This window comes from Trichophyton benhamiae (assembly GCF_000151125.1).
Source record: "Trichophyton benhamiae CBS 112371 chromosome Unknown contix00378_25.r1.exp, whole genome shotgun sequence".
Taxonomy (NCBI): domain Eukaryota; kingdom Fungi; phylum Ascomycota; class Eurotiomycetes; order Onygenales; family Arthrodermataceae; genus Trichophyton; species Trichophyton benhamiae.
Window position 1 is genome coordinate 240286 of NW_003315106.1, and position 13008 is coordinate 253293.

The following is a 13008-nucleotide window of genomic DNA, read 5'->3' on the forward strand; positions in this document are numbered from 1 at the left end:
TCAGCTGTGGACACTCGAACCAGTTCGTCCTCAAAGCTCAGAAAGCTCTTCACGAACCACGAACCACTTTTCTATGAATAGCATCTGGCGCTCCTGCCACTGCCTCTCTCTCTCTGCCTGCCAGCGTCCACCGTCTCGCTGACTCAGGCCTGCAAAAAGAAACGAGAAAAAGCAATGAAAAAGCAAAAACATAAAAATGATGCCCTGGTCTAGCGTGAAAGTCTTTTTTGTGGATTGCGTGATAAGCAGCAAGCATGATCCCATCAGCCCCTGGCCCGGAAACACAAGGAGAAGCTCTGAAAAATGTCGAGATGCAAAAAAAAAAAAAAGAGGGCAGGATGAAGACGAGGTCCACGGCGAGCCGATGGTCCTTCATCTCGTCCCGCAAAAAAGAACGAGAAGGAGAAGGAGAAAGTGCCAGCAAGACCAGGGTCTGGGACTAGGCTGTGACAAGGTTTCGTCCTCGTTCGTCGGTTTCGCTCGTTTCGTCACTTTGGAGCACTCTGATGTGTTCGTATCAAAAACCAAAAACCCTTCCCGTCGGTGGTCTATATAGGACGGGTCTCCTCTCCATCTGGATCCTACTTTTTCTCTCTCTTTTCTCCATCATCAACAAGCAATTAACGACAGACCAAGACTCTCCTCTCCTCAAAACAGCCTTTGCAATTATATCCCTTCAGCAACAGCTAGTCTGGCTGATCTTCTTTGCTTTCATACCAATCCTCCTATTACACCACACTTATAACAAATTCACCACCACTACAACCACCACCACCACCACCACCACCACCACCATGCCTGCCTCAGTTCACTCCAACGAGCCAGTCGACGAGATTGTCGTCACCAAGGTTGTCGAGGGCTTCGCTGCTCCTGTCCAGGAACCAGTTGCTGCCCCAGCTGTTGACGCTCCTGCTGCTGTCGTTGACGGCCCAGTCGAGGCTGTCAAGGAGGTCACCGTCGTCGAGACCGCCCCCATTGTCGAGGCTGCCCCAGCCACTGTCCAGGAGATTAACGATGTTGCTGCTGAGCCGGTCTCAGCTCCCGTCGTTACCGCTGACGAGATCTTCGAGAAGCCAGCTGCTCCTGCTCCCGTAGAAGACGCTAAGGAGAAGGAACTCGAGTCCGGATACGCCAGCGGCTCCGGCTCTGCTGCTGCCAACGAAGAGCCCATCCCAGAGCTCATCTTCACCAAGCAACATCTTCAATTCCTCAACCAGCGTCTTCAGTTCCTCGAGCCACAGGGTACGTTATACTTCCCAATATTTTATATTAATAAAACGAAGATCTTCTGTACTAACAATGAGCAGAGGTCCTCAAGTGGTGTGTTACCTCTCTTCCCGGCCTCTTCCAGTCGACCTCCTTCGGTCTGACCGGACTTGTTATCTTGGACATGCTCTCCAAGCTTGATATCCCCCGCCACCAGCAGGTAGATCTCATCTTCTTCGACACCCTGCACCACTTCCAGGAGACCATTGATCTCCGTGACGGAATCCAAAAGGACTACCCCCACCTCACTCTTCACGTCTACAAGCCTCAGGGCTGCAACACCGCTGCCGAGTTTGCCGCCAAGCACGGTGAGAAGCTGTGGGAGACCAACGACGAGCTCTACGACTGGCTGGCCAAGGTCGAGCCCGCCCAGCGTGCTTACCGCGAGCTTGGTGTCACTGCTATGCTTACTGGCCGCCGCCGCAGCCAGGGTGCTAAGCGCGGCAACATGGACATTATCGAGGTCGACGAGGCCGGTCTCATCAAGATCAACCCTCTCGCCAACTGGAACTTCGACCAGGTTAAGGAGTACGTCAGCCGCCGCAACCTTCGATACAACGCTCTTCTCGACCGGGGCTACAAGTCCGTCGGTGACTGGCACTCCACCCAGCCCGTTGCTCAGGGTGAGGACGAGCGTTCCGGCCGATGGAAGGGCCAGGCCAAGACCGAGTGCGGCATCCACAACCCTCGATCCAAGTATGCCCAGTTCCTCATGGAACAGGAACGAAAGAAGCAAGAAGAGGAGGCCCTCAAAACCACCGTCTAAAACAAACTGGTCTTCTCTCGTCCGTCCCTTTTTTTGCCTTCTAACGCATTTTATTTCTTGCATATTATTCTCTTCATGTCCATATTCCCCCAATTCGCCTTATTTCCTTTCTACGATACACTGAGTTCCCGGCGTTTAAGATTTCTATGATTTTATTTCATTTTTTTTTCCTTTCGGTGTCTGCTCGCTCTCCTTCGCCTCTCTGGAATTGGCGATTTTATACATATTATCTATTACTCATATATACTTAGAATGTTCCTTAATCCTCCAATGGAAAAGCATTTCAAAAATACTTCCTTTTCTGTCTTTATAATAATAATAACACTGGAGGTCGCTTGAGCTCATCGAATCGCTTGTTTCTGCTTGCGGCTGATGATGCTGGCGAAATGCGGTGACACCCAGCAACGTCTGCGGATGATCGATCAAGCATTCTTCGTGGTACAGATCAGCGCCATATCCATGAAAGTACTCCTACACAGGCTCGCTCGAATTCCTTGCCTGCTGGTTGAGCTGAGCAGGATTGATACCCATGTTCCCTGTACTTGGATGTCCCCTGTGGCATCCCTGCCGCCTCCTACATATAACATTCCATCCTTTATTCCTCCACCGTGCAATTATCCCACACGTCAGGCAGCAGACAACCGGACGGCGAAATGAAATGAAATATGATATGAGATGTTCCAGATGTCAAACTGCTCATTTCCTAAAGTAATAATTGCTCTATTATAAGCGGTATCTGGCTGATGTGTACAAACTGACGTCTGCTCAGGTCGCTAACTAACTATCGTATGGAGCGCGTTCCGTATACCTAGAATCAGTCCGAGTCACAATTTCGCCGACCTGCTTCGTTTCTTTCCAGACTCCTACGATGTGGTATCATTGGCTGTGTCTCACACACATGGGATCTTTTTATAATTCCTGTTTGCTGATCGGGGGGGGCTGCAGAGGGCGAATAGGGGGTTTTGCAGCACCGCCGCGAGCACCGCCAGCGCCGCCAGCCCAACGAACGAACGAGCGGGAAGCAAGCAGAGAAGAAAAAAAAAAAGCAAGCATCGAGAGAAGAAGCAGAAGCAGAAGCTCTGACTCTTGACAGGCTGCTCGATCGACGCTGGCTACGGGAGAAGAGCGAGGGCAGACTGGCGCTGCATGCCTTGTATACGGACGAGGCGAAGCCCACACAGGCTTAAACCCTCTAGTCTCTGCTTGACTGGTGATGACTCGCACCGTCAACGAGCCAGTCAGTTCGTCTATCTGCCTATGAGTCCTCGCTGTTGACTGCGACGCAACCTGGCGAAGGCGAACGACTCGTATCGCAGTTCGTCCTCGAGGCCCCGAGCGAGCATGCAAAAAGAAACGACGAAGACGAAGCCGATCCGGCCCTGTCCGTATATTAATAGAACAGGCGACAGAACGACGTTGCAGATGTAACCCTTCTGTCTCGTTCTCCTGCTGCCTTTTCGTCTAATTTTATAATATTATCTGCTTCTTCTCTGCTGCTCGTTGCTGGTGCATCGACCAAAGTCCACAGGGCAACCAACAGGCGAACCTCAACCAGCAACACCCACGTCCACCTCGTATCTGGACGGCTGCAAAAAACGATAAGCAAAAAGAAACACCATGTCCATCGTGCCTGATGCGCCCAGAGCTTGGCCTGCAGAGAACCTGCTACGGCCAGCATATACTTAGCAACCAGGGCTATTTTTGCAAGTGACTCGGCATCCCTTGCGGACCGCATTCTTCGGCCTCCCTTCTCGCTCACATATGGGTACGCATAACATGCTGGCAGCGAGCGAGGCAGCTGAGCGAGGACGGACCGAGAGACGGACAAGCTGCCTGGCTGGGCAGATGCTTAGCCTGCGTGCTCGCTTGGTATTTTTATCTGGCCTGGTAATGATTCCATCGAGCGTTGCATGGATGACAGACCCAGCAATTACAACTTCGGCTTCAACATTCAAGGCGTGAAGACAAGACAATTTTTCCCTGGGCAGCGAATCCTCCCTTCCTGCACCCCGCGTGGAAGGGGGAGACAGGAACGGAATCGAGATGGAGAGCTGGTGGGCATGGTGGGCATGGAGCCTCCACGACGGGCTCGACTGTCTTGGAGATGGAGCAAGAAGTTTCAACCATTCCTCGTTTCCATCTCCACCGTCCGAGACTAGGTATGGAATATGGGATGGAGACGAAGACGAAGACGACGGAGAGACGGTTCGTTTCATTATTTTGGCCCTGGCAGGGAGCTCGATATATTGACACGAACTAATCTTCGTAATCCTTCTGGTGGATATCAGGCTTCCTTCAAACGACGCTACGGACAACCTCCTGAAGAGCCATCTCGAACCTCGACCTGGGCCACCCGTCTATAACAACGAACTAACTAATAATACTAATAATAATACGAACCTGTTGGGCTATGCTGGGCTTGCTAGACATTGCTTGACCTTGATGGCTCTGTGGCAATGCTTAGTCTCGGATGATCGTCCACCTGTCTGCAGAGCTAACCTTGATGAACATGCTCTCGGTCTCCTTTTTTTTCAACTCTTTTCTCGTGGCCTCACTACGCTAGCTGGCCACTTGTTTTGCATGCCAACGCCTACCATGACAACCAGGCTATCCGCAATAATCCATGATCCATGTCCTATATTCCATTATCCTGGGCCCCCTCGCCCATATAATATCGAAACAGGCGAAACACGAGCCTGCAGGGCCAACGTGAACACAGTCGAACTTTTCCAGAAGGCCTCTCCCCTTGTCTCTCTCTATTTCTCCCCTCCCAGCCATGAACGACGATCGCTGATGCGCCGGCCCTTGGAGCGTGCGGAGATTAGCTCTTCCTAGTGATCTTCCAGCTGATCCTCATATCTGACACTTTACTTAACCTCCGACTCTCACTATATTCTCCTCGTCCTCAACAGTTACCACGAGGTGATATATTCGCTACATACGGATACTCGGATACTCTTACGGAGTAGTTAAATGTCTTCATCCGGGACGTGATAAGTTTCAGTGCTACGGATACGCCGCCTATGTACCAGATGGCGGGAGTCCCTCTTGCCTCTCCCCCTTGCCGTGGAGACGTCTTCCATATTCCCGCGGTTCATCTATGGAAAACGGTACAATCTCCCAGCGAACCCGCTCGTGCCGTATTCCAAACCCCGTCCCCTTTCCCCTCCCCCATACTCCCGTATAGGCACTCCTTGTCCCGTATATGGCATGCCGACCGAAGTTTCCGATCCCATGTTCATGCTCTTCCCTCGTGAACCCCAGACGAATGTCGATGCGACTCTGGAGTTCAGCGAGATGGGATAGTCTCTGCTCTCTCTTGGTGATAATCTTACTTAACTTACTTAAACTCCCTCGCAAACTCACTCCAGGTTTGACTAGGTTTATACCTGCCTTAGTTTCTTTGCCAGTCCGTGGGTCCTCCGAGGCATTCTCTTGGTCCAGTCGCACCCTGTTCTGCAAAAAATCCATCCCCCCTAAGCCCTGAAGCATGACCTGAATATCTTGACACTTTCAAACTCCCAGCCTGGAAGATTGTTATCTGATTAGCGCTGACCTTCTCGATGAAGTTAGAGGTCTTGCCGCTTACTTACGGTTTTTCTAACACTCTTTTAGACCTTGCATTCTGCGTCAGGGATAAGGGGTTGTTCAGCCACGATTGAATAGTTTTTCTTACATATCTGGTTTATGAATATGCAACTGCGACGTTATCACTCTGTCCGCTAGTTATCAGAGTTCCCACCACGATCAAGGGAAACTCGGTGAACGGGGGAGGAAAATCAAGCGAGATGGGGGCGGCCAAAATTATCCATAATAATATATGCATGGACAAGCAGCGGACGTGGCAAAGGGCAATTATGCGTTGATGACATACCATGACATATACCATCTTCTCAGTCAAGCTCCTTATCACCGCTGTCTCTCTGTCTGCTCCTCCCTGGCGCCCCTCGCCAAGATGGCCATCAGGATATCTTCGGAGAATCTCCTATCCTAGACTCTGGTTAACGGCTATCCGCATCCACATCTCCATAAAAAAAATCATCAACTCTGGACATGGAACGCTCCCACTTAGGTACACTTACTTAGCATGAAACCTGAGGCTCATTGATCGCCAGCCAAGGTGAGACCCCCCCGTTTTTGCCATCTTGCTCTGAAACTAGTTAGGGGCCCCGTTATACTGCTGCTCTAGCTCGATCAAGCAGTTTTCTTAGTATTAGCACCACATTATCCATCTTGCTCTCCACAGAAGCTTTGCTGGAACAGAGACTCCATAGCATGGGGTTGAAGCGCACGACTCATGGACCGTGCCTCTTGCCGTCGATTTCGATCAAAAATGAATAATATAATGTCTGTTGATCGGTTGAGGCCGTCACCGACTCCCTATCCTCAGGAAAACCGAGTTTGACCATCGCTAACTCCGTTCGGATCTTGGCACTCTTTATCTCTGCCCCCTTCAGGGTTCCCCAGGTTCATGTCAGGGTCAGTCTGGTTCAATATTTGGTTCAAGAGTTCTGGTTGCAAAGACATCCAGGTCCAGGTCAGGTTCGGGGTGGTTGTTCCTAGCAAACCTTTCTGGCTATCTTTTGCCGCTAAACGGCCAGCACGAAGCCACAACACTGCCTTCTCCGTCTGTACATATATGGAATATGTACTATCAATCCCTTCCCTCTCCAAGGGTGAATGTATAACTGCATGCATACATCACAATATAATTCGAACCCTGACCCTGACAACCCCTTGCTTGGCTCGGTTCACCAGTTCTCGTGATATCCGACAGAATATATGATCGACTTCGTGCCTAAACCCGAACGCACATCCATATGTATATTTTGATGCCCATCCCCAACCCCTCCTTCCTTCGGTCACGGATGACCCTTGTTCCAAAGGAAATCATGGTGAACCCCATATGATCGCCGAACTTTGCCATATCCGAACACTTCGGCAAGCGTTCCATAGTGTTCGAAAGTTGTTCCATATTTTAGGGGCAGGGGAGGTGGTCACGGCTATTTTGCACGTTCCCTCATAGAGTTAGCAACCGACATATCTTCTTCCTATTTGATCGCTATGCGTTGCCATGCGCTGTTCCTTGCTGATATGACGGCGTATAGCGTATTTTTACGTTATAACGTGGTAAAGGCACCTCCAAGGATCTAGTGGCGAGGGGGTTGGGTCTTCTATGTAAAAAGAATGTACTTTAGCATACTTGCTGGCGCTGATGCCGATGCGGAGCTGCCGGGGGGTTACCCATGCCCCATTGATCTGATATGCTCGGTCCGTAATCGGAGAGATCTGGTGATCTCGAAGCTGATATGACGTTGTATCTGATACTTTTGGTATCTATCAAAGCTGATGTATGATGTACTGTAGTTTTCTATACGGAATTCTTGACATTTGATTGTATGTAGATATTTGAGGCATCAAAAGCAGTGATAGGCAGACGTACTTGATAGGAAGTACTTTTTCTCCTCATCACTCTTGTCCGCGGTATAGTGCGGTCGGCTGACCGTGACATTAGCCTGATTTCATCCTCCTCGATCGGCTGCAAAATGAAGGACATGACGAGGCTTCTGTGAGATCTTGCTTGAGATCCCACCTGGAGGAGCCGAATCTCAAGTCCTGTCTTTGGCTGAACCCCTTTGCCTTCCTGCAGAGTAACCGACGTAACTATACCCGTCTGCCTGAAGACTGCAAAAACCCTTTGGCGCCCCTGAGTCTGCCAGTTTGGAATATTTTCCTCGAAGTCGACACGTCGTCACCGTTGATTTACCGATAACTAAGGGTGTGAATAAAAAAAGAACAAAAAATAAAAAATAAATAAGTAAAACGGTTGCCTGGAGCTGAGTTCGTGGGAGGCTGAGCAGGGCTGAGGATACGTAACAGGCCAGCAGTTGATGTCCTGGTACCAGTCAAGATGCGAACCTCCAGCTGACAGAGAACGCTCCCCAGGTCGAAGGGAACTGCAAAAAATATCTCTGGACCGTGTCTGGTCTCTCCTAGGTCCATTGTCTTCGTCGTCATCAAAAATAATGCGAGCCATTGACTATACAATGCGCCCTGTCGCTAAGCTGCCTGGATCCGGTAAACAGTGACGAAGGAAGGCTGAGAAAATGCTTTTTCTGCCTCTTCTCTCTCCTGCAACATTATGAATCTTTGACTTCATCTCGCAAAGCAAAGCGGTTGGCTGCGTGGTTCTCTTGACCGTCTGTGTCGGTGTTGGTGTCTCTGTCGTTCGACGTCTGACGTCCAAGGAGGTGATATTGGGGAACTATCCTGATCAAGTGACTTGCGGCTGTCAACATCCAACTCCAACCACACCGCACATCTTCACTTACAAGCCACGATAACTGCCGGTCCAAGGACGAGCTAGAAGATCTTTTCGCAATTGTTGCTCTGAAGACGTTCAGGCCCTTCCATCCAGCATCCACTAGGAGGCGAATCACAACGAAAGTTGGTCAGCTAGCCGCTCTGTTTCGCCTTAGTTTTCTCACCGCAACCTCTGCTCACTGTCGTCTATCAGGTCAAGTTGCCCCATTTGTTCGGTCTGACAGGTAGATTGTATGGAATATCTGAGCATGACTTCGATCTCAGCTGGTCTTTTTGGGGCTTCGTATAAGGGCGATTGCTGGATGGCGGGGTTTGGTGGGCTGTTTACTTGACCAAGTGGAAGCTCTTCCGGCGGCTCGTGATGCCTCTCAGGTAGGAGATGCACACCGACATTGAGGCCCCGGATGCCATCTAAGCATCTTGAAGCTGAATATCGCCTCTCATCAACGTCAATGGCACATCTTAGACTGAATCTCTTGGTTCAACTGCCTACACGGAGCTCATCTGATGATGTAACATCCTCTCTAGATCTGTGGAGATATAGTGGGCTCTTCGATACGATGGTTGTCAAATCGAGCACACACAGCACCCCTTGCTCTTAAGACGGCATCGTATCGATCTGTGTCGGCTTACGAGGATAGAGCCTGTCTTGAACTGATAAGCCAAGGACCAGCTTGCAAGAGCACAGGAGACCCGTATGAAACACGAGCTACGATGGTCTTTTTTAACAGGGGGCTACCCGTTTGCAACTAGCTCGTATCCGGGGGGCGTGATGTTAGTTGCAGGATGCTTCACGATAAGACAACAGCATGGAGAAAATTTGAAGAGACCAGCTTGACTTAGCCTAATGAAGGTGCATTGGTATACGGAGTCCGGACTACGAAGCGAGGACTGCCTCTCCTCGAGAAGCTCTAAAGGTTCCTGCACGTAACAGGCGGATCCCGATGGTCAACCAGTTCATCCGAGAATGATTTGCGCGACTTTAGTGTAGCCATACCTTCTCAACCGCCACTGGTTCGCGCATCAAGGAACCCATTTCAAAAAGCAACAACATGAGAGCAAGGGGTGGAAAGGTTAAGCAAAAAAAGCAAAGATAATTGTTAAAAAAAGAAAAGAGAGCGAACAAAAAGAAGAAACGACGAGGATCTCGCCGTGTTCCACGATCCGGGCCGAGTACAGCCAGGCAACTTCACAGACAGGGCTTTGATATTGCATGGAAGCTACGGAGCTCCTCAATCATGAGAATGTCGATGTTGCCTAGCAAAGAAAACTGGCAGAGAAAAGGCAGCACACTGCAGATGAAACGCAAATTAATCTTAACAGAGAGTATAACTTGGGGTTACCCACTCCAGCCATGTACGGAGTAGCTCGCGGTAATCCACCAGGAGCATGATGCAGCATCGTACCCCAATCCTTGAGCCGAAACAGGCAGCAAAATATCTGTATCAGATACGATAACGTGCCGATACCATCAAATACATCGGCCCGGTGAATGAACGCAGAGGAAAAAGAAACAAGGAGACAGAGGAATAAGAAGAAGAAGAGAAGAGAAGCGAAGAAGAAGAAAATGAGGGACTGTCGAGCCGCCGTTGAGCGAGGTAAATCGAAGGGGTATAGACAGGGCTGGACGCATATCAAGCTAGTTCGTTCGGGAGGGAGGGTGGGTGGGAACGAGAAAAAGATATGCAAACTAGGGGCCTGATTATCTGAATAATCAAAGAGGCTCGAATACGATCCAGAACCGGTGGTTTTGAAACCGGTAGCCCCCCTAGAGGATAGGTTGATACTAAGGCTGTCGACTCTGATACTGCATCGCTGCACCTGGCTCCCGAGCGGGACAGCCCTCCCCCCCCGCTCCCGTTGATGCTCAGTCAAACTCCTAGCCAGCTAGAGGGTCGACGCTGTCGAAGCAACATAGCTATGGCAAGCCGGCGTTTGATACTGCTGTTCTATGAGGAAAATTCTCCGTGTTGATGCTGACAGTTTGGGCCTAGGGACCCCGTGAGCACGATAGAACGAGCTCTCGGTGAGCATGAAACGGCAGAAAAAGGCCTCGCCAAGACCTGTCAGAGCACGCCATCGGCGGCTGACCTAAGGGGCATCTGTCGTCGTTTTATCGGGGGGCGTTCAGCCCTTGACGTCAGGGAGAGATCTAAAGTACTTGGTACTTCCCCCTTGGGCCCTGCATAGCGCTGCCGCAAAGTATCCGCTACACGGTGGATCGCCAGGGCCCGGCTACCAGCGTTTTACATTTGGCTCCCTGTCCCATCTCCGGCCTGGCTCTGTTGCACCCGCTGCTCTCAAGCATCTCGCTGTCCTCTTCGACCGGCTCGCTCGTCCTGGCTTCATAAATACGGCCTCCTCCTCCGCTTCTCCCTCGATCTTTTCTCTTCTTCTTCTGCTCAGCATCGCCTCCTCCTTCAGCAATCGTTCTCATCTACTCTCTCCGCTCTCCCTCATATATACTCTTTTTCTAATTCACCTCTCCGAAGAATCTTTAATCTCTATTCATCATGTCTAACCCTCCTCATGGTGGTGTCCTCAAGGACCTCTTCGCCAGAGATCTCCCCCGCCATGATGAGCTCGCTGCTGAAGCCGAGAAACTCCCTGCCCTTACCCTTACTGAGCGTCAGATCTGTGATCTTGAGCTCATCCTCAACGGTGGCTTCTCTCCCCTGGAGGGCTTCATGAACGAGAAGGACTACAATGGGTACGTAATTGGGAATACTGAAGACAGAAAATACGCATATACTGATTGCAATCCAACAGTGTCTGCGCTGAGTCCCGTCTCGCTGACGGAAACCTCTTCCCTATGCCAATTAACCTCGACGTCACCAAGGAGAACATTGAGGAGATGGGAATCAAGCCTGGTGCTCGTATCACTCTCCGTGACTTCCGTGATGAGAACAACATTGCCATCATCACCGTCGAGGACGTCTACCAGCCTGACAAGTAAGTTTTGAAACACCCGCAGCTATAAGAAGATCTGATATGAGACCCCTGCTAACCCCTGACAACAGGAAGAAGGAAGGTGAACTTGTCTTCGGTGGAGACCCAGAGCACCCTGCTATCATCTACCTCAACAACACCACCAAGGACTTCTATGTCGGTGGTAAGCTCGAGGCTGTCAACAAGCTCAACCACTACGACTATGTCGGTATTCGATGTAAGCACTACCACTCTAACTATCCTGATTTTGGAGTAACATCAGCTAATTCAGTAATGAAGTCACCCCTGCTGAGCTCCGTGCTCACTTCGACAAGCTTGGCTGGACCAAGGTTGTTGCTTTCCAGACCCGTAACCCCATGCACAGAGCTCACCGTGAGTTGACCGTCCGCGCTGCTCGTGCCCGTCAGGCCAACGTCCTTATCCACCCAACTGTCGGTCTCACCAAGCCTGGTGACATTGACCACTTCACCCGTGTCCGTGTCTATGAGGCTCTCCTCCCCCGTTACCCCAACGGCATGGCCGCTCTCGGTCTCTTGCCCCTTGCCATGAGAATGGGTGGTCCCCGTGAGGCCCTCTGGCACGCTATCATCCGTAAGAACCACGGATGCACTCACTTTATCGTTGGCCGTGACCATGCTGGTCCAGGAAAGAACTCTGCTGGTCAGGAAATGTACGGCCCATACGACGCCCAGCACCTCGTTGAGAAGTACCGTGATGAGCTCGGTATCGAGGTCGTTGAGTTCCAGATGCTTACCTACCTCCCTGACTCTGACGAGTACCGCCCACACGACCAGGTTCCAGAGGGCACCAAGACCCTCAACATCTCCGGAACTGAGCTCCGCAAGCGTCTCCGTACCGGTGCCAGCATTCCCGAGTGGTTCTCCTACCCTGAGGTCGTTAAGGTCCTCCGTGACTCCAACCCCCCTCGTGCCAAGCAGGGCTTCACCATCTTCCTCACTGGCTACCTCAACTCTGGTAAGGCCGCCATTGCCCGTGCCCTTCAGGTCACCCTCAACCAGCAGGGAGGTCGTCCAGTCTCCCTCCTCCTCGGAGACACTGTTCGTCACGAACTTTCCTCTGAACTCGGCTTCTCCCGTGAGGACCGTGACAAGAACATCCAGCGTATTGCCTTCGTTGCCTCTGAGCTCACCAAGGCCGGTGCCGCTGTCATTGCTGCTCCCATTGCTCCCTACGCCCACTCCCGTGATGCTGCCCGCACCACCATCTCCAGCAAGGGCTCTTTCTTCCTCATCCACGTTGCCACCTCTCTCGAGTACGCCGAGAAGACCGACAAGCGTGGTGTCTACGCCCGTGCCCGCCGTGGTGAGATCCAGGGCTTCACCGGTGTTGATGACCCATATGAGGCTCCCACCAACGCCGACCTCACCGTCGACATTGAGAAGCAGTCCGTCCGCTCCATCGTTCACGAGATCATCCTCATGCTCGAGTCCCAGGGCTTCCTCGAGAGATCTTAAATGTCTCTCCCTAGCCTTTATACTTCTCCACCTCCTTCTCCGTCTCCTCCCCTTATATCCTTCCCAATCCCGTTATAGACTTTTCCTTTATCCCCCATTCAACGGAGCTAGTATCCGTTGTCCACCTTTCCCTCTACATATACCTATTGACACCCAAAGAATGTATACATAACTCTAGTATTGCTTGGGACTTGGATGTCGTACCGTACGACAATTTTTACGTGAATT

General features: G+C 51.1%; 3 protein-coding genes across 3 annotated transcripts; 2 read left to right on the plus strand and 1 right to left on the minus strand.

Annotated features, from left to right (window-relative positions):
- Nucleotides 1-506: 506 nt before the first annotated feature.
- ARB_07276 (uncharacterized protein) lies at nucleotides 507-2032 on the plus strand (the record flags this gene model as incomplete). Its single annotated transcript, XM_003014668.1, has 2 exons — nucleotides 507-1242; nucleotides 1308-2032. The coding sequence occupies 2 exons, from the start codon at nucleotides 507-509 to the stop codon at nucleotides 2030-2032; spliced, it is 1461 nt and encodes a 486-aa protein (XP_003014714.1).
- Nucleotides 2033-3422: 1390 nt separating this feature from the next.
- On the minus strand, nucleotides 3423-4248 carry ARB_07277 (uncharacterized protein; the record flags this gene model as incomplete). Its single annotated transcript, XM_003014669.1, has 2 exons — nucleotides 3423-3869; nucleotides 3967-4248. The coding sequence occupies 2 exons, from the start codon at nucleotides 4246-4248 to the stop codon at nucleotides 3423-3425; spliced, it is 729 nt and encodes a 242-aa protein (XP_003014715.1).
- A 6621-nt stretch (nucleotides 4249-10869) lies between these two features.
- Nucleotides 10870-12780, plus strand: ARB_07278 (uncharacterized protein; the record flags this gene model as incomplete). The annotated part of the gene is made up of 4 exons (XM_003014670.1): nucleotides 10870-11066; nucleotides 11126-11308; nucleotides 11377-11522; nucleotides 11585-12780. 4 exons carry the CDS (start codon nucleotides 10870-10872, stop codon nucleotides 12778-12780), a joined length of 1722 nt encoding a protein of 573 aa, XP_003014716.1.
- Between the last annotated feature and the right edge of the window lie 228 nt (nucleotides 12781-13008).